The 21,261-nt window shown below is 54.5% G+C and overlaps 1 protein-coding gene across 2 annotated transcripts in view; it reads left to right on the top strand.

Annotated features, from left to right (window-relative positions):
- The first annotated feature begins 569 nt into the window (after window positions 1-569).
- Window positions 570-21,261, top strand: part of LOC144736680 (uncharacterized) — an 828,508-nt gene continuing 807,816 nt past the window's right edge. For both annotated transcript variants that reach the window (XM_078619283.1, XM_078619277.1), the window contains exons 1-2: window positions 570-594; window positions 18,464-18,530. In XM_078619283.1, coding sequence (XP_078475409.1) covers window positions 585-594; window positions 18,464-18,530 — 77 coding nt within the window. In that variant the 5' untranslated portion in view covers window positions 570-584. The remainder of the gene's footprint in view (window positions 595-18,463; window positions 18,531-21,261) is intronic.

Below are 21,261 nucleotides of genomic sequence, written 5' to 3'. Positions count from 1 at the left end.
GATGCAAGCTGGGTGAAGGCCTTCCCATGCCATGTCAGGTCAAAATGGATGTTTGGCCATACTTCACCACGCTGGTCAGTGGGAATTGGTGAAGTGGGGGAGAGGATGTCGGGTGTGTGTAGGTCCAGGACTGGTTCAGATATCACCACTGATGTTGGCCGTGGCCAGGAATCAAACGCAGGTCGCCAGGTTTACATCACACTATGCTAACCGCTGTGCCACAGCTCCACCTGTTTATTTTGCTGTGATCCACAGCTGGCATGGATTGTGAATAAATGTGACAATGGCAATGACAGCTGTCACTGCTTGCAGGCTCACTGGTATCCAAGCACTTTGTGGTTTGCTGATTATTCTTGAAACTTCACAACGCTCATGACGTGCCATTGTGGAGGATCATGACCCACAACTCCCTGCGATGATTAAAACTCCTCATGGTGACTTTAATTACCACCGTTATGAGGAAATGTTCAAGCTCCTGTTCCAACAGCTGTTCCCCTCTCACTAAGTTCCCTCTGTTCCCACAGCGCTGAGGGGGGAAGAGTTCCACCGTTGACGGTGACGTTGCGAGCTGAGGACGTGGAGCCATGGCTACAGGTTCGTGCAGTGGCCGAGACCTGGGGCCATACGAGCCCTGACCTCAGCACCTGGGTCACGGGGACAAGGGGAAACTAGGCTCAGCCTCCTCACCACATCCCTATAGCTCTATCCTCTAGACGCAGCGTGCAAACCTACAGCACATGTGCAGTCCTGTGTACACGTGTAATAACAGCCATAGAGGGTTCACGTGGGGATTGGCTTGCCGGTCCTGCTTGTAGCCAATAAGGGTTGAGATAGGGACCATGGCCCAGGCGTGATCACGACAGGTCATCAGGAGTGATTGGCCTCGCCATTCGAGGCCCCAGCTAATGGGGAGCCGGATGAAGGGCGTGGTCCCGGGATTGACAGGGAACCATCGAGAATGGTCGAAGCTGTCCATGAACGATTGGCTGGGGGAACCATGTGACGAAGGTATTAAGAGCGAGTGAGAGAGAACGATCGAGAGCAGACTGAAACTGACAAGAGCAGGGTCATGCGCGGACGGGGGCTCTGGGTGCCACGTGCGCGGTGGGGACTTAGTGCGAAGTCTGTCCTCTCTCCGTTGTCTGCCAGCAACGGAGAGTGAGTGAGCAAAGTGTATTGTGGAGTGGAAATAAAAGGACTGATTCCGAAGCCGTCTCCCGAAGGATTATTACACACGCATGGCCTGAGCACACAATCCTGAGCTCACATGGCCTCCGCACACGGCCCTGTTCATGCGTGGCATCTTCGTGGGGCATGGCCCTGTGTACACGCATGGCCTTACGGTACAAACCTCGACACAGACATGGCCTTCTGTACGAGAAGCCATGGGTCCACTCACGTAAATAAAGTATATCAATCACATACTCTTTGGTTCTTTGGGTAAAGTCACGTAGGTAGAAAAATAGAATAAAAATAATAGCCACACATACACCAAGTCTCCATCCACAGGCATTGCCGGGCGGCGTGACAGATGTTGAGTGCCCGTCACAGCACCCTTGGCGCTGGGCTCGGTGTGGCACTCACAACCCTCCCGGTCACTCGCGGGGCCTCTAGAGCAGCGGTCCCCAACCTTTTTACTCATTTTGGCTAGGGTTAGCTTGTGGGCTTACCAAAACTGTGACTGAGATTAGTGCGCAGTGCGGGAAAAAGGCACGGACGGAAATGGTAAATAAAATAATGGGCAGGCCACGCTCGGACTAAAATATGTGTCGGATTCTGACTTCTCATAAGGAGCGCGCAACCTAATTCCCTCGCATACGCAGTTTACAGAAGGGTTCGTGCTCCTATGATAATCTAATGCCGCCGCTGATCTGTCAGGAGGCGGAGCTCAGACGGTAATGCGAGCGATGGGGAGTGGCTGTAAATACAGATGAAGCTTTATTCGCTCGCCCACTGCTCACCTCCTGCTGTGCGGCCCAGTTCCTAACAGGCCACGCACCGATACCGGTCCGCGGCCCGGGGGTTGGAGATCCTTGCTCTAGAGCACCACATCGTAATTCTCACATAACTTGAAAATTAAATATATGTGTAATAAAGCTCGTTGAGGCGACTTCTGGAATCCGTCTTTTATTCAACTTGTATTACAGCTTTCCTCCACGCTGCTGATAGACAGCGTGAGAGGGACAGATAGAGAGAGAGAGACACACTGCCACGTGGCAACCTGGAGCCCCGCTCCCGCGTGGCCCCCTTCCTCTGTTCATTCCCGTTCTGACCACGTGTCATTCGTCTCCACCCCTATTTAATACCCGGGTCACGTGGTACGTTTCCACCAATCCTTGTTAGCCTATATGGAATATTCCAGAGGCTCCCGGGACCACGCCCCTGACTCGTCTCCCCATTGGCTGTGGCTAAAGCCAGCAGAACCAATCCTCTACAACCAGCTGTCACCTTTCCATTACGTCAGGGCCACGCCCCTAGGCTTCCCCCCATTGGCTATGAACCAGGACCGGCAGAGCCAATCGTCGTGACGAGTTGTAATCCATCAAAGACCCGGATATAACCTCACATTAAATCACCCCCCCCCCCCGGGGTAAAAAGTCAGCCGTCTCAGCTGGGAAAAGGGGTGACAGGCCGGATTCCTGTGAATAATCTTAGGGCGTCTGAGACGCATTAACAAGGTAAGGGGGAGTAGGCGTCAACGCGCCGAGGAATGTAAAACATGAAACAACAGACATGCATTAGGGCGCCCCTGGAGCGCAGTAACACCAGGGTGACAGACCACAAGACAAGCAGTATTAGCGAAACTGGAGAGACTTCGACCACATACGCGATGCCGGACCCTCTCCTCCTTTCATTCATGGTTGCCTCGCCGACTGTTCAGCAGGAGGTGGTTGCCGTGGAGAAGAAGAAGTTTCGGTTTCCGTTGTATCTGGGACAGGCCCCTTTGGAGGTGGAACGTCCGGGGTCTCATCGTCTTTCAAAACCTGTGCGTCTGCAGGGGGTAGAACACAGCCCCGCTGGGGATCAATCGGCTCAATTGGCGAGGCAAGTGGCACATTCGGCATGCCAGACCCCGGCAGGTCAACAAGTGGAGATGAAGGGCCAGCATGCGGGTCAACATACGGTTTGAGTCGCGATGAATGGACATACCAACGACGTTGGCCGTACTGGATGCGAACACTCTAGGGATTCCAAATGTCCACCAGCCTCACAGGACCCCGCCAAGGCTTGTGCAGTTTAGGGGACGTGCCCACTGGCACCTGATGGCAATGGAGCCATGCCCGATCGCCCTCGACCAGGGCATGTCAGTTTGCGATCGACGCGCATACCTCTCGTTCCTTGCCTGCGTACGGGCCGTCGCACATCTGGCGGCCTCTCGCGCCTCCGTAACCCGTTTAAGCGAGTCCCGTACGTGATCAGGCAAGGAAGGGGATGGTTGTTTACCCGCCGCACCCAGTTGCACATCAATCGGGGGTACATTCTCACGACCAAACATCAGGAAAAATGGCGAATATCCTGTGGCCGCCAGGACGCCCGGTATGTGCAAGTCTCAATCGGTTTGTTTTTCGCTCACCGTGTGACAAAGCATGGCCGAAAGGGTGCGGTTAAACCGTTCCACCATGCCATCCGTTTGCGGATGGTAAGGGGAAGTACGGATTTTCTTTGTGCCCAGCGCAGCACATACATCCTTGAGCAATTTGGAGGAGAAGTTACGTCCTTGATCCGTGAGCAGCCCTTTGGGTGCTCCTTTATCCATAATGTAACCATTCAAGAAAGCCTCGGTGATGGACAAGGCCATCTGGTCAGGCCAGCGAGAAAAATATTCGACCCCGACCAAAAGGTATTTGTTTCCCCTAGCCGATGGAGGAAACGGGCCCAGGATGTCCAGAGCAACTAGCTCATTAATACGGGACACCTCAATTGAATGTAGTGGCGGAACATAATTTTGACGAGGCAGTTTCCTCTTTGCACAATCATGGCATGACCGGATAAAGTCAGTGACATCTGCCGTCATGCCGGGCCAGAAGAAATTCTGCTGCATCACGGCCAACATTTTCTGCACGCCGAGATGCATCAGTTTGTCGGCGTGCAGATCGCGGAGTAGGTCGTGGCGAAGGGATGTCGGCACAACCAGGCGTGAAAGGTCAGACAAACCATCCGTACACATCAATAGTCCCGCCTGGCCCCGGAATATCTGCCATTTCCATCCCGCCAAATGAAATCTCGGTTTCCCGATCAGTTTCCGCAGCGGAGCCAGAGAGGTATCGGCCTCCTGCTCACGTAGCCACACCGAGTGCGGCAAATGCAGCGTATCATCGGCGCCAACGGGTACATCCTGGCCTTCATCGTTCGACATCGCCCCCATAACCGGACAGGGCGAGGTAGGCAGCGCTGCACAGCGGTGCGTACCCGTCAGACAGGCGCAGGGAGGAGTCGGGGGCAACCTGGAGAGAGCGTCCGCGTTGCCATGGCGAGTACCCTTGCGGTACATGATCTCGAAGGAAAATTCCTGTAATGATTCCAACCACCGAGCCAATTGACCCAATTGTTGTTCCAATTTCAACGAATATTGCAAGGCCACGTGGTCAGTGCGCATGAGGAATTTTCTTCCATACAGGTACGGCCGGTACTGGCGAACAAAATGTACGATTGCTAACAGTTCCTGTCGCGTCACGCAATATCGCGTTTTGGCAGGGGACAGAACCCTGCTGCCATATGCCACCACTCGCTCGACCCCATCTTTCCGTTGTGACAAAACGGCTTCTATGCCGATATCGCTAGCATCCGTGTCAAGGATGAATGGCTGAGAAAAGTCTGGGTAGTCGAGCGTCGGCACGGTGGCGAGGTGATCCCGAAGAGATTGAAAAGAGTGCTCCTCTTCCGGGCCCCATTTAAATCTCTGATTTTTCCCCGTCAGAACATGCAGTGGCTTAGCCAGCGTCGCGAAGTTCTTAACAAAACGGCGATAGTAGGATGCGAACCCAATAAACCGCCGTACGTCACCCACCGAAGTAGGCGTGGGCCACTCTCGGACACACGCCGTTTTCTGAGGGTCCGTGGACACACCGTCCGAGCTGACAATGTGACCCAAGTATCGGACGGACCATTGCAAAAGGTGCCACTTTTTCGGTTTAAATTTTAGGTCAGCCGAGCGCATCCTCTGAAAGACAGTCTCCAGGCGTTGGGGGTGTTCTTCGAACGTGCGGCTGAATACGATGATATCGTCCAAATATATGAGGCATGTTTCCCACTGCAGCCCTGCTAGCACCAGTTCCATCAAACGGTGGAACGTCGCCGGTGCCGCATTCAAGCCCATAGGTTAGCGGTTAAACTCAAAGAGGCCTTGTGGCGTGCGGAACGCCGTTTAAGGTTTGGACGCGTCATCGAGGGGAACCTGCCAAAACCCAGACGACAGGTCGAGGGTGGAGAAAAAATTTGCCCCTGACAAAGCATCCAACGAGTCGTCCATCCGTGGCACGGGGTATGCGTCTGCCACGGATATCTTATTCAATCTGCGGAAATCTACACAAAACCTCGTTCCACCATCCTTTTTCTTGACCAGCACCACCAGCGCGCCCCAAGGACTGTTGGACGGCAAAATTATATCGACCGCCAACATGTCGTCCACCGCGCCACGCACGTGTTCCCTTTCAGCAGGGCTCATGCGATGCGGGTACATACAAATTGGTCCCGCCGCACCGGTGTCAATGTGGTGCGACAAGAGCGAGGTATGGCCCAGATCCAATTCGTTTTTACTGAAAACGTCAGCGTACTCCGACAATAATGATTGCAAGGCGCTCCTTTGCATGTGCGACAAAGATGTGTTTTCCCCGCACAATTCCGCAATCCATCGATCGTGTGAACGATCGTATCGTGGCCCGCCAGCGGCCATTTTAGTGGGTGGTTCACCCTCAAAGCTGGTGAAGTCGGTAGTGGTGTGAGCCAATACCGATCCAGCCGGGACGACGACCCAGTTCGGGCCCCCATTTAACACTTGTATAAACGGAGCCTGACCAGGCCGAACGATAATTTGAGGCGCCACTAGGGAAAAGGATTTAGCCACAGAATTCGACGGGGACAATAGCACCCCCGTCGCACCGTCCGCAGCAACCAACCGCTTTCAGTAACGCAGCGGAATAAGCATTTGTGAGCCCGACGGCACCTCCACCGTGGCAGCAATAATCGCGTTAACCGCGTTACCTGGGAGTGAACGGCCCAGCAGGGACGGCAGGAACGACATCCTATGGCCCCCTGGAATTTCCAAGCAACCTTGGTCGACGAGTATTTTAACTGGCATGCGGCGCAAGAAATCGGTGCCCAATAGGCATGGGACGGCCAGTGAACGCGAGATCAAAACTGGTCCCTCTGCGGTGATATTCCCGATAGCAATGCGCACATCAACTCGCCCCAAAATACCCATGCTACCCCATTAGCAGCAATGCATGCGTCATTAGCCAGTCGGATCCGTGATGTAGGAATGGACAGGAGATGAAAAATAACATCGGAAATGATGGTGGCAGACGCGCCAGTGTCTACCAAAATATGAACATCGACGCCATCGACAGTACCTCGTACCATCAAGGACCCCGACGCAGCTGCCACCACCCTACGGGGCAATTTTTTTCATTGTGTTGCAGAGTGCGGCATCGACACAGGTACATGACAATTACCGTCCGGAGTGCAAACGTGTGCGAGTGGATGGGTGATGTGACAAGACCTGCCGGGTATCTGATGTGTGCCGACTTGCCAGAGGGTGCCGTGGATCCGCGTCCGGTGGAGGAGATGGAAGCCGGCACGACGGGAGCTGAGAAGGTAGAGGTCGGCAGCGGCAATCCCGGGCGAAATGGCCTCGTTGGCCACACTTTAAACACGTGGCCGCCGTTGCCCGGCGGTCGCTCGTCCCGGTCTCTGCACGTGGTCGTCCGGCCCCATCACGCTGCTCGCGCGGCCGGCGTTTCGGGACCCAGCGAGGAACAGCAGCCATCACCTCGTCGTCACTGAAGTCATTGGAGCCGTGGACGACCCAACGTGGAGACCACCCCAACGGTGGACCGTCTATTTCGGGATTCCCCGTCCATGCCGCCATCTGATCCCAGCGTTTTAGGTTGAACTTGGCGTCCAAGCAGCGCGCCACCCATCGCGACGTAAGCGGTTCGTGGCCGCACACCGGCAACAAGATGTTAAGTTCCTGGGCCAGCTCAATCATTCTGGAAAGGACAAGAGGATCCAGGTGATCAGCTGATGAGTCGGGGTAGGCGGCCATGGCAAGCGCTAACAGCGCCCCTCGGTACGCCAAGGGCGATTCCTCTGGTCATCGATGACGTGACATAAATTTCCTTGTAGCCGCCGTTGGCGGTTCGTAAAACTCCGCCAATTCCGTGAAAGCGTCACGTAGCATCTTCTTCTTGCTCGCCGGGATGGATCGGAAGACCGCCAAGGAGACATCATCCAACAGCGTGGGCAGCGCCTCCAGCGCCTCCGCCTCCGTCCATCGCACCGACCGAAAGGCTGACTCGAACCGCCACGTGAACGCACTCTAATCGCCCCCGGTGACAAATTCCTTAATTTGAGGAAGGCGATGTCCGCGCTGAATGTTTGACGCCTCGAGCGTCTCCATTCCCGCGTATTTCGCGGCTCTGTCAAGATGGCGTCCGGCAGCCGCGTGGCAGCAACCCCGCCCTTCACGCTGCTGACAGGCAGCGTGAGAGGGACAGATAGAGAGAGACACACTGCCACGTGGCAACCCGGAGCCCCACTCCCGCGTGGCCCCCTTCCTCTGTTCGTTCCCGTTCTGACCACGTGTCGTTCGTCTCCACCCCTATTTAATACCCGGGTCACGTGGTACATTTCCACCAATCCTGGTTAGCCTCTATGGAATATTCCAGAGGCTCCCGGGACCACGCCCCTGACTCGTCTCCCCATTGGCTGTGGATAAAGCCAGCAGAATCAATCCTCTACAACCAGCTGTCACCTTTCCATTACGTCAGGGCCACGCCCCTAGGATTCCCCCCATTGGCTATGAACCAGGACCGGCAGAGCCAATCGTCGTGATGAGTTGTAATCTGTCAACGACCCGGATATAACCTCACATTACATATGTAGTACGGTTCAAGGAGACTTGGACGACCTAGTCGGAGGCACACTTATTTATTAACCACAGTTGTATCACAGGCCGAGATATACAACACTCGAAGGGGTATCGGCCCCTTCACCCGTCTAACAGGGAGATCCCTCTATCTCTACCCCGGCTAGCCTACTCCCAGGTCCTCCACTATAGGGCTAGGGGAGGCTAGCTGACCCAGCTCTGGTTAAGCTGGGATTACGGCACCCTGAGTCACCAGACCGGCTCTTAGAAGAACATCGGCTCTGGGCTCTCGGTGCCACGCCACTGGCTTGACCTGGTCAGTCCTGAGAAGGACAGCGATCCAGGGGAGTCCCAGGGCCTATCTAGCTGGTCTTCTTGCTTCACTGGTTTAAGCTGAACACTGAACCCCGAGCCCTCCAGCTCACCGCCTTATATAGCAATTCCCCCACTCAGGGGTGGGGCCTTTGGGGGATCCCAGCGCCGTGTTAGCCCGTCAGGCTAAACGGTGCGGACATGGATGTAAGCATCTCCGCGCGTACGGACATAACCACGCCCAGTGTGTTTGTTTTCCATCCATAACACCTCTACATCACCCCCCCCCCCCCCTGTACAGCCCGCAGCTGTCCCGGCTGCAACAAATTCACAATAAAGATGCATCCCCACAAATCCGTGTGTGCCTCGCGAAATTAACAACAACAACAAAACAACAACAACAACAAGGAAAAATAACCCGACCCACCCCCCCCCCCCCCCCAATAAATACCCCATCCCGTAAAAAAAAACCAACATATATACAAGTACCCAGGACGACCCCCGCAAGGGCCACACCAGCGGCCGACCTCACAAAAGTCTGCGCGTTTTGGCGCGCGTTCTTCCAGCGGGGCCGTCACAAGGGGCAGCCCCGGTTTGCCCAGTGATGGGTGTCAACAGTCCGGGTGTGAGAGTGTCTGGCTTCGCCGATGAACGACCCCCAACCCCCCCGGGAGGGGTAGGCGGTCATGAGCACGTCAATCCTGGTGCACCTGGAGGTGGAACAGTCGGTGTCAAGTCAGGCGAAAGCAGTGAAGTCGGACTCCGGGAGTCGGTGGACCCCTCACATGTTTGGCCATGCGTGTGTGTGGCGGGAACATGGGGCGCAACGAACGGTTTCAACCTAGAGGGGTGCACGAACCACCGACGCTTCCCCCATCGGACACGTACGCATTGTGGCCGCAAGACCTGCACCACTTCCACGGGCCCCCGCCACAGCCGCACCAGCTTAGACGAGGTCGCCAGCGGTACTTGGGGACAGTGCAACCACGCCTTGTCACCCGGTTTCCACTGGAGCACATGCGTCCGACCCAGCCTGAGCCTCTCATTCACCTTCTGGCGGAGTTCCGAATTCTGAATGGCCGCTTCCCGCGCCTCTGTCAATTTGGCGATGTTGAATTTTACATGTTCGGTCAATTTTGATTTACCATGCTGCGTGGAGATCTGCAGCTGAGTCGGAACAGGTGGGTTAGGCTCGCAGCCGTACATTAGGAAGAAGGGCGAAAATCCGGTCGCCGCATGAAGAGCCATTCTGAATATGAAGGTCCCAATCGGTCTGGGATTCAGATACCTGTTGGGACAGCATGGACGTGATAGTCCGATGCAGACGCTCCACCATCCCGTCAGTTTGCGGATGATATGGGGAGGTACGAATTTTTTTCGTACCCAGGAGCTCGCACACTTCGTGGAGTAGTTTTCCCAAAATTTTTTTACCCTGGTCGGTCAGCAGCCGCTCCGGAGCACCTTTGTCGAGGACGTAGCCCTGGACAAAGGCCTCCGCGATGGCTGCTGCCGACTGGTTGGCGAGGGGCCAGGCCATAGGCCATCTTGTAAAATATTATACCCCGGTTAACAGGTATCTATTTCCCCTAGGTGTAGCGGGAAATGGGCCCAGAAAATCCAGTGCGACGAGCTCGTTAACCCGGGATACTTTGATAGACTGCAACGGTGGGTTGGACCCCCTCGCTGGTGGCTTCCGTTGCGCGCACTGAGTACACGACCCCAAAAGATCATTCACATCCCTTGCCATGCCCGGCCAAGAAAAATCCAGCTGGAGCATGGCAAGGGTTTTGTGAGTCTCTAGATGAAGGAGTCGTTCATGCGCAGCCCACACCACTCTACCCCTCAATGCGGAAGGCACCACCAGCCGGTGTCGACAGGATTTCCCATCCCAGTGCATCAAAAGACCCTGGACTAACCCCCACGAGTCGACATTTTCCACTCCCCGCGCAACTCCCCCGATGTGACGGCACAAAGCGAGGATGGAGGTGTCCTCCATTTGGAGGCGCCCCCACTCCGCAACAGACAACCCCAGCAAAGAATCCCTCCCTTGTTGCTCAATAGGACCTGCAATTGAAGGCGCATCAGCGGCGGCCGCAAGGACCGAATCAGAGATCACATTCAGAGGTCTGCAATGCCCCGAACCCTGGAGGCAAGCGCACTCGGAGGTGGGCGGTAACCGCAACAGAGCGTCTGCATTCGTGTGGCGAACGCCCTTACGATATGTAGTGTCAAAATCAAAATCATGGAGAATTTCCAACCATCGAGACAATTGTCCCGATGGCTGTTGAACCCGCAAGGCATACTGCAGCGCCGCATGATCTGTGCGGACGGTGAAATGACGACCGTACAGATATGGGCGATATTGCTGAATGAAGTAGACGATCGCCAAAAGTTCCCGACTAACACAGTACCTTTGTTCCGCCGGAGACAACACCCAACTACCGTACGCTACCACACGCTCTACGCCCCCAACAACCTGCAAAAGCACGCCCCCAATACCCGTGTTGCTTGCGTCCGTATCGAGCAAGAAGGGTTTTGTAAAGTCAGGATAACTCAATGGCAGAGCCCCCAACTAGCGCGTCCCAGAGGGAGCGAAAAGCAGCCTCCTCCTCCCGTCCCCAGGGAAACTAGAACCCCTTCGATGTTAAGGCATGTAAGGGCTTCGCAATTGTCGCGAATTTAGCGACAAACCGTCGGTAGTATGACGCGAATCCAACGAAACTCCTGACCTCCCCCACCGAGGTGGGAGTCGGCCAGGAGCTGACACATTGCGTTTTGGCGGGATCTGCGGCAATACCTGAGCGTCCGACAATGTGACCCAAATACTGCACCGATTCGCAGAGCAAATGACACTTCTGGGGTTTGAATTTCAAATTAGCAGCCCGCATTTTGAGGAAAACCGCACGCAACCTCTGGAGGTGTTCATCGAATGTTTTACTGAATACGATGACATTGTCTAAGTAAATCAAACATGAATCCCATTGCAACCCAGCCAAGACCAATTCCATTAATCGCTGAAAAGTTGCCGGTGCTGAGTGGAGCCCCATCGGCAAGCGGTTAAATTGGAAAAGGCCGTGTGGCGTACGGAAAGCAGTTTAAGGTTCAGATTCATCATCCAGAGAGAGCTGCCAGAATCCTGAAAGTAAATCCAATGTGGAGAAAAACCGCGCCCCCGCCAGGGCATCAAGCGATTCATCCATCCGAGGAAGCGGGTATGCGTCGGCTACAGAAATCTTGTTCAGCCGACGAAAATCGACATAAAACCGCAATGAGCCGTCATGTTTATTAACCAAGACGATCAGCGCACCCCAAGGGCTAGTAGAAGGGGATATAATATCCGCAGCTAACATGTCATCTACGGCCGATTTTACATGGTCCTTTTCGGCGGGACTCAACCGAAAAGGATTTTGCCGGATTGGCGCGCTGTCACCCATGTCAATATGGTGTCGCAGCAATTTAGTACAACCAATATCAAATTTGTGTTGACTAAAAACGTTGGAAAACTTGCGCAGGAGGATTCGAAGCCTCTCACGCTATGAGTCGGACAGGTCCGATGATCCCGCACAAAGCGCATCGAGCCACCCCTTATCACAGTCCGCATGTGTTTGCGACGGAGGAGCAGTGCTCACCTGACCAATGACCGGTTCCTCACAGGGTACTAGCGTCGCGTGCGCAAGCACGGTCCCTTGAGGAACCACAGCCGTTCGCGATCCCACATTGAGGACCGCGATGAAGGGGTCCCCGTCCCCTTTCACAATGGTCTGGGCCGCTATCAAGTCAAGTCCGTTGACCCCGGCCCTAGATGGTCCCAACAGAACCCCCTGATCCCCAATCCCCTTAGCAAATGGTCGACACAGCCTAAGAGGCACGAGCATCTGAGGTCCCGGCGGTACGCGTACCGTCCTCGCAACCAGCGCCGGTACCGTCGCAAATGCCGTCCGGACCGTAGCGGGGGAGGACAAGAACATAATACGTCGGCCCGACGGGAGTTCGATGCAACCCTGGTCGACTAGGATACGAATTGGCATTTTGGCCAAGAAATCCGTCCCCAACAGGCACGGAACCGCCAGCGAGGAGGAGACCAATATCGGGGCGGATAGTTTGATGTCCCCAATACAAATTTGCGCGCGAATCTGTCCGATAATGCCCAGCGAGCCCCCGTTAGCAGCATAGCATGTAACATCAACGGGGAGCAAAGGACGACTTTGAACGGGGAGAATATTATAAATTAAATCGGACACAATAGTTGCCAATGCTCCTGTATCAATTAAGACCCGGACCTCAACCCCATCAATACGTCCCACAATAACCGACGACCCCGCCGACGCGGCAACAACGCGATGGGCCAGCTCAGACCACTGGCCCCCGTTTGAAAAGCCCTCCCCATCGTGGAACATTCCGACGCAACGACAGGCAATTTTTGACCCCCGTTCGTTGCAGTGAGCCAATTGTGTGACAGGTGTGTGCGTAGGCCAAACATGTGGGGTGCCACGACTCGCTGGAGTTTGCTGGTGAGGCTTGGGTAGAGGCGCAACGTCCGGCCGAGGCGTCGCACCGCGCTGTCGAGGAGCCCGGCATCCTCAAGCCACATGGCCCCGGAGGCCACAGTTGTAGCAGTGCGTGAGTGTTCCAGACGGCTTGGGCTGATCCTGGCGGCTCGGTCCGTCCCGAGCTGGTCGTCCCCCGGATCTCCACGCCGTCGGGCGATCCACAGCACAGACCTCTTCCGATGGGAGGGTGGTTGCAGCCACGGTATGCCTGGCCACCGCCTTGCTGGCCTTGCGACGCTGGGACAGCAAGTTTGCGTGGATGTGTCGCGCGGCCCGCAGGGAACACATCTCCGTGTCGTCTTGCGCCAAGACGACAATGTCCAACTCGTCCGCCAACAGCAATATTTTCTCCGCCACCATGGCGTCCACCCCTTCCTCGTCCATCCGCGGGAAAGCCGCTTTCGCCAGGGCCAGGAGAGCTCTACGGTAAGTCAGGGGTGATTCCTTGGCACCCCGCTGGCGATCGTAGAACAGCTGTCTGCAGTCAGAAGGTGGTCCGTAGACTGCAGACAGGAGTTGAAGCGCCATTTGCAGCATGGCGCGCTTTGCCCTTGGAACCGAGGTGAGGGTAGCGAGGGCGTCACTGTCGAGCATTGCCGGCAGCGCGCGAAGTGCTTCGTCATCTGTCCAATTTGCCATTTCTTGGTGAGCGAGGAATCATCTTCGGGAGGCTCCCCAGTCACCGTCTTCGCCCACAAACTCTTTGAGGGGTAGTAATCGCTGCTGTAACGCGGCGTTCGCAGTCGTAGATCGCGCCCCGTCGTTCCCGCCACTCCGTACAGTATCGGCGGGAAGGGCGTGTGGCATCGGCAGTCGCTCTGTTGGTGACACGCTGGCCGATCTTGACGACGTGATGGCTTCTGGTTGGCGAACGTCGGTCACCTGACGTAGCCCAGCCCCGCCCTCAGCACCCACTGTACCCATGGTGGCAAATTCGACTTCGGGCCCCGTCGAAATGGCGGGAACCGGCGTCGCGTATCGGCCGTCGTCGCCCCGTACAGCTCCTCCAGCCCCCAGGCGAGTAATTTCTTCCAACGTGGCGGCTGCTGCGTAGAGTAGCTCCGCCAGGCGGGAGTGAGCCAGCCGCAGTCCGTCAGCTGACGGTCCCCATCCGTCCTGCCATTGCGGTGTAAGTTGACTTGGCCCTGGCTGCTCGGAGTCGCCTTCAGCCATCTCGGGCTCAGAGTCGGCCGAGGTTTTCTCCGCCCCCGGTTTCCTGGTACGAGCCGTCCGTCTCGTATCCATCCTTAGAACCCCACTTCTGACACCAGATGTAGTATGGTTCAAGGAGACTTGGACGACGTAGTCGGAGGCACACTTATTTATTAACCACAGTTGTATCACAGGCCGAGATATACAACACTCGAAGGGGTATCGGCCCCTTCACCCGTCTAACAGGGCGATCCCTCTATCTCTACCCCGGCTAGCCTACTCTCAGGTCCTCCACTACAGGGCTAGGGGAGGTTAGCTGACCCAGCTCTGGTTAAGCTGGGATTATGGCACCCTGAGTCACCAGACCGGCTCTTAGAAGAACATCGGCTCTGGGCTCTCGGGGCCACGCCACTGGCTTGCCCTGGTCGGTCCTGAGAAGGACAGCGATCCAGGGGAGTCCCAGGGCCTATCTAGCTGGTCTTCTTGCTTCACTGGTTTAAGCTGAACACTGAACCCCGAGCCCTCCAGCTCACCGCCTTATATAGCAATTCCCCCACTGAGGGGTGGGGCCCTGGGGGATCCCAGCGCCGTGTTAGCCCCCCAGGCTAAACGGTGCAGACGTGGATGTAAGCATCTCCTTGCGTACGGGCATAACCACGCCCAGTGTGTTTGTTTTCCATCCGTAACACCTCTACATATATGTATGCTCAATATGCACACGTTTGAGCCACTGCTCACTAGAATGCATGCGGGACCCTGCGTGCCGCGTCTGTTACCGTGGTAGCCACATGCACGCCAAGTCTCCATCCACAGACATTGCCGGGCGGCGTGACAGACGTTGAGTGCCCATCACAGCACCCTCGGCGCTGGGCTCGGTGTGGCGCTCACAACCCTCCCGGTCACTTGCGGGGCCTCTGGAGCAGCGTCACGCGTCCCGCTGTGGGTGGAGTACTCTCTCCCTCTGTGCGGGGCACGCTGCTCGCAGGCTCAGGGGGGGTGGTGCTCGCGCTGTTCTCCTGCGGCTCCCGCATCCCAGGCGCGATGGGGTGCATGGCGGTGGCGCCACTGGGACCCGTGGGGAGGGCGTGTGTTGTATCTAGGCCCTGTTTTCCGTTATTAATATTAAGAATGATTAGGCAAAATATGTTTTTTTTATATCTATATATATTCTTAAATTAAATAATGAAAACAGCCCACTACTCCTCACAAGCACACCAGGAATCAATGAAACGTGGAGGGCCATTAAACGGTAAGAATTCGGGCACAGAGAGGTCAGAGACATCCAGATGGACAAAAGGTCGATGGCCTAACCTCCCAAGACGTCTGGAGATGCACGGATAAGGTGCAGAGCAGAGAAAAACAACTGTTGCAACTCGCGTTTTCTTTAACGTTTTCCTTAACGAAAAGTAGAAACTTAACAAAAAAATAATTAACCAGCAAACAATAGGGGCTTGTTATTAGATGTTCCCTTATATTACTCGTATTCACCGTATATATATATTATTTTGTATTGTATGTTTCTATCTACATGACCTTACCAAAAACGAAAGAATACGAATTCCAGAAAGCTTAAGTGGAAACTTAGTTACACTTAACCTCAGGACATTAAAATATAACTCAGAATAAAACACCAATCCCTGGAGACAAACGCATAACTAAACTTGGCAAAGCCCTCAAAATAATGATGTAACGAGGATCATTACGAATATTCATTAAACATAGATCGAATAATAACCACGATATACTAAGACCGAGGGAACTCATAAGAAATATCACGAATAAATGTAACACACAGGACCACATAAATGTATTGCATAAATCTCCTCTATCACCTTTGTCTTCCAGCGGTTTGGCACAAACACACGCGTGCCATGAAGTACGTATGGCGGGGTCTGGCCTCGGGATGACCCACGCAGGGGGAGCAAGGAGGGAGTCAAAGGGTCGCGAGGGGGGTGTCTGTGCCTGACATTCCGAGGGCATCTGTTTCTCTTGTTTGTTTTCCTCTCGCAAGAGACGTAGAGTGAGGAGAGGGTGTTCACGTTTTTGAGTTAAGCACAAACGCACAGAAGTCTGAGAGCAGTCTGGTTCGAGTCGTGCTCAGTCTTGCAACTCGGCTTGCGACGCGGCGTTGCGACGGGGCTCGCAAAGGAGCTGTGGCAGAGCGTGCCTCGAGGAGAGATGGGACGACGAGGGGTCGTTAGAGTGACAGTCTGAGTGCAGTCTGTCCGAGTCGTGCTCAGTCTCGCAACTCGGCTTGCGACGCAGCATTGCGACTGGGTTCGCAAGGGAGCTGGGGCACGTCGTGCCTCGAAGAGAGATGGAACAAGGAGGGGTCGTTCGAGTCGCAGAAATCTGAGTTCAACCTGGGTCGAGGCTGGGTTCAGCCGTGCTCCGGCTGGCGGAGCGTCGTGAGGAAGCAAACACCGATACCGATGGCAGGTGTCGCTTCTCGCAGAACGAAGTGACGAGGTGTGGTTAAGTGCGAGTGAAGCTGGCAGCTGCACGAACAAAGGAAAGCATGGAGAAGAGAGAGTGACAAGTGACAACAAGCAATCAACCTGTAGAAGGGCGGAAATCGCCAAGCGTCGACCAAGCGAGCATTGAAAAGGACGAGCAGCAGCGGATGAGCAACAAGAGCCATCGTTCATCGCCAGAGCGCTCCAAGCCGGTGAGCGCGCACAGCCGCATCGTCCAGAGCCTGAGCCAACAGACTGAAGTAAGGGCGGGTGTCCGTGTGAAGTTGGCAGCGATCAAGGAGAGAGGGACAGCAGCAGAAGCACCGCCGAAGGCGAGCATCGTGCCGACTCAACAATCATCCAGCAGTGGAGAAGCCTGGAGCTGCCACCAAGAGAGAGAGCGCCATCAAATGCGCCATGTGTTTGATACACACACACCGACCAACAACCAGTGAGAACAGACAAGACGTCCAGCAGCGACGACGGAATCATCGCGCACCACGTCGGCGAGCGTCGTGCCGACGCCACTCATCTAGCAGTAGAGAGAGCGCACGAGCAGCACGACTCGGGCGTCACCGAGCGTCGTGCCGACTCGTGGAGGAGCTGCGCGCTATCCGACGACGGAATCATCGCGCACCACGACGGCGGACATCGTGCCAACGCCGCTCAATCGAGCAGTGGAGAGAGAAAGCAAGACGGGCTCGCTGCGGCCACGCCCAAGCGAGAAGGAATCTCTGGCCGCTGGTTGTATTCCCCCCACCCCACAAGCTAACGGCACAACTCCCGGCTCTAAGAAAGATTTAATTAATTTTACAAGGGGACAACACACACACAACACGCACACGAATAAGACTTTCAAAAGTTATCTTTGTGTTTCAAAAAGGGTTGCCATTTCAAGGTGGTGCGTTCAATATCAACTGATCGTGCAAAGCAGTTGCTGCCGTCGAGTTACATGAATAAGAATGTTTTAGTCATTTATTTTCGTTAATTGCATAATCTTGCCGATTAATCTATTGACGTATACTTTTGCCTTTGCATATTAGATCATATGTTTGTTTAGAATTAAAATTGCTTAACACCAAGTGTTCGAGTGCGTCTTTCCCAGTCCATGCAAAACTGTCTTATTCATAAGAACTGTTACCTGCGATGAGATATGAAGTTGGAGACCTAACATAACATAAACACACTAAGATAATCAGTAAATGTTTAATCAAAAATAATCATTTTATCCCGATTGATACAACTCTGGATAACGAAGCTAATCCTAATTATCATAACTGCACACATTTACATAATCGCAAGCATCCGCATAAATTACTACGATTATCTCCGTGATTATCATAATGTATACATATAATTACATACATTAACATAATTTGTGAATTGTGCATTCCTTGTAAAATTATTAATTTTCATTATTTTGATCAAAATTTCATAATCCGGCATATACAACACGTGGCCACAGCACGTGGGGGGCGCGCGTCCCGTACCGCGTGGCGCTGTGGTGGGCGCCGCATAGCGACTCCGCTCCCTGTTCGCGTTACAGCAGCGGCTGTCGTGTTGATCTCTCATGGCCCCGATCTGTACACCTCGAGTCTTGTAGCTGGAGCCTGGCTGGGACCCTCAGTCCCTTAGGCATGGGGATTGGCAGTCGGTGCTGTGGCAGAGAACGCTACTCACAGTCGGAAGGTTCACTGTTAAATCTTCTTTGGGGAACGACTTTTGACCCACTATCTCCCTGGGTGGGTAAAATGAGTTATGTTTATTAGGGAGATAGTTATGCTGTAGAGATTATGGCATCTGCCATGGGAAGGTGGAATATCCACCATGTGATCCCAATAATCTGGCTTGATTCAATGAACTTGAGTGCGACCCCAGTAAACCGGATTGTGCTGCTGCTGTGACAGATGAGAGATTCAAGAAGAATACGGAGCAGGTGCGGATTCTACTGGATGACCTGAAGAAGCTCACCAGGTGAGAGGGACGTCTCCTCACTCGTAATGGGGTTCTCTGCTTCTTCGCGTTTTAGCTAAAGACAAAGAGGCGATGCTCTCCCGGTTCAATGGTTACAGTGAGGAGTGCAGCTGATATTTGAATCCCAAACAACTTATCTCAGTGCAAGACTGAGACAGTGGACGAAGAGAGACCTAGGAGAGGTGAGGTGACACCGAGGGAGACACGGCGGGACACACATAGCGACACTGGGCGAGGCATTGGGATACAGACAGTGATAGAGAAACATGGGAATTGAGGCCCTGGAAGAACCACAGGGAGAAGGGAGAGAAATGAGAGGTGGGAGGGATTTACAGAGAGTGTTTATGTTAATACGTTTTCAGACTATTTATAAGCACCCATAGACACCCATGCGCAGGAGGGGAAAACACTTATCCCCATACAGATAGAAGCAGTTCATTAGTCCACTTGCTCTACTGCCTTCTCCTGGTGATCCATGGTTTGGCAACTGGACACCCACAGGAAGGAAGTTTCACAATATGTGTAATGCGGGCGTAAGCGACCTTCCGGATGTGACGTCACGAGGAGGCGGAGCCAGGTGACGTGGGTGAAAGGTTGGGGTCCTTAAGCGGGTAAACCGGAAAGAGAAGGGAGTCGGGTTGTGAATGGAAAAGGGTGAGGCCACGAGGGCGAATGAGAGGAGGGGGGCACCGCCGGCGAGCGGGAGCCGACCCCAGAGTACAGCCAGGAAGGCTGTGTGTTAGAGGCAGCGGTGTGGCTGCAGAGAGTCGCAGGAGCGACGAAGAGAGAGAAGAGTACAGCCAGGAAGGCTGTGTGTTAGAGGCAGCGGTGTGGCTGCAGAGAGTCGCAGGAGCGACGAAGAGAGAGAGAGACAGCACGAGGCTGTCAGCGCTGCGGAGTGAGCAGCAGCGATTACAGCCAAGGGGGCTGAGAGTGAGTAACAGCAGCGGAGCTGCTGTGGGGGCTGCAAGAGCGACAAAGATCCGCAGCGGGGCTGCTGATGGTGACTGGAGTGACATCGGAACCAGCACTGAGAGAATAAGAGAGACAGCCGTGTGGGTAATAGAGTACGGACCAAATAAAGGACACTGAGCCAGAGATCGTGGTCAAGTCTTTTATTACACTGGTGTCAGAAGTGAAACGGCTTGTCAAGACGGCTCGGAAGAAAGAATATTCCTGTGCCATCATCTGCTACATCATCCGACTTACGATTGAGACAGATGGCGCAGCTGGAGACCTGGAAAATCGTGCTGGCGAAACCGTGTGAGCTCACCACGCCGACGACGGCAGTGGGGAGAGCCGATGGTGGTCTGCAGGCCGACGCCTTGCCTGCGCTGCCAGCGCCATCTGCCACGCGGCACGAAGACGCCATCTTGGGCGTGGCAGGGGAGAAACGGCGGGAAGCCGCCATCTTGTCTTCACCACGGCGGGGAGACGCCGCCATCTTCAACATCGCGGCGGAGAGGCAGCCTTGCGCTGCCATCTGGAGGTGCCGCGGGGAGAGCAGCCTGCTGTGAGCTGCTGTTTTGCGAGGGGGAGCTGCGAGGAGAGGACGATGACGCTACAGCTGCTGGGGCGGGAGCTCTCCCGTCCCGGCTCGGGTGCGTGACAACGGAGCAGTCAAGTCGCCGAACGAGTTCTGCGAGACGACTCAAGTTGCCGCCCTGCCGTCCTCTTCTTGCTGCAGCCCCGGGCGGGTCGTAACGATACGCACCCGGCCTTTACACACACCTCACCCATCTTTCGAGGGCCGGGTGGGGGCGATTTTGTTTTCTCTCATGACTCGATTGTGCGGAGCGCGGTTCGGACTGTGGGTATGTGTGTGTAATAACGATGAACGCGCTATCTGCTTGTTGCTCGGTGTCAATTAAAGCGTGTACGTGTGTTGAGAATGGACGGAGAGTATGCTGTGCTTGCTGAGTGTTAAATTGTGTGTGTGCGCTGCGGTGTGGAGTTGTTATATTGATGGCGAAGTTAATTATTAACTCGGGAGCGTCGGGTATCTTGCGCTGTATCATCTCGTGGGTTACCTTGTGCGATGGGCTTAATTGGAAAATATATATATATTTTTTGGTGTATTGTGCTGCGAGGTGCTATGTGCGATGTGGTTGTTGCAAGAGAGAGAATATTTGTGTTGTTGCTGCAAGGTTACGACTGGATTAATGGTGTGTTGGTTACCTGCAGATCGGCTTGCTATTGTGCTTAAATGTGCGCGTGTGATCGCGATATGCTGACTGTATGTGCTGTTACACCGTTCTGTACGGTTATGGGGTGCGATGCATTGATTGACTATTGGGGTTGGGATGTTATTAATTGTGCGTACCTGTTTGGAAATTGGTAACAAATTCGAGGGGGACCCTATTATTTGGTCGTATGGATGTTATGTACACGCGATTTTGTGTATATTATGGGTAACGGCGCTTTGTGAGAGAGAGAGCGCGCTTTGAGGGTGCGTGATGACGCCGTTGTGGGTGTCTCAAAGGTTAATGCTAATGGGACCGTAAATTGGCGCCAAGTTGCGTCGCGTATTCGGTTGGTCGCATGCAGCCACGAGTTGCTTTGCGAGTTGGGTTGTGTAACCAATGTGGTTGGTAAAATATTGGTTAAAAATTCCCCGATATGACTGCTGCGCGCAGCAAGCTGGGGCTGTGCGTCTATCGTTGTTGGGATTGTTACAATAAGACGGGGGAAGCAATTTGTGACCCCCAGCAAAGGGAAGCTGGGGTGCACG

Source organism: Lampetra planeri, chromosome 3 (assembly GCF_965212315.1).
Source record: "Lampetra planeri chromosome 3, kcLamPlan1.2.h2, whole genome shotgun sequence".
In the NCBI taxonomy this organism is placed as follows: Eukaryota; Metazoa; Chordata; class Hyperoartia; order Petromyzontiformes; family Petromyzontidae; genus Lampetra; species Lampetra planeri.
The sequence above is the reverse complement of the archived record's forward strand: the minus strand, read 5'-3'. Positions and strand labels throughout refer to the sequence as shown.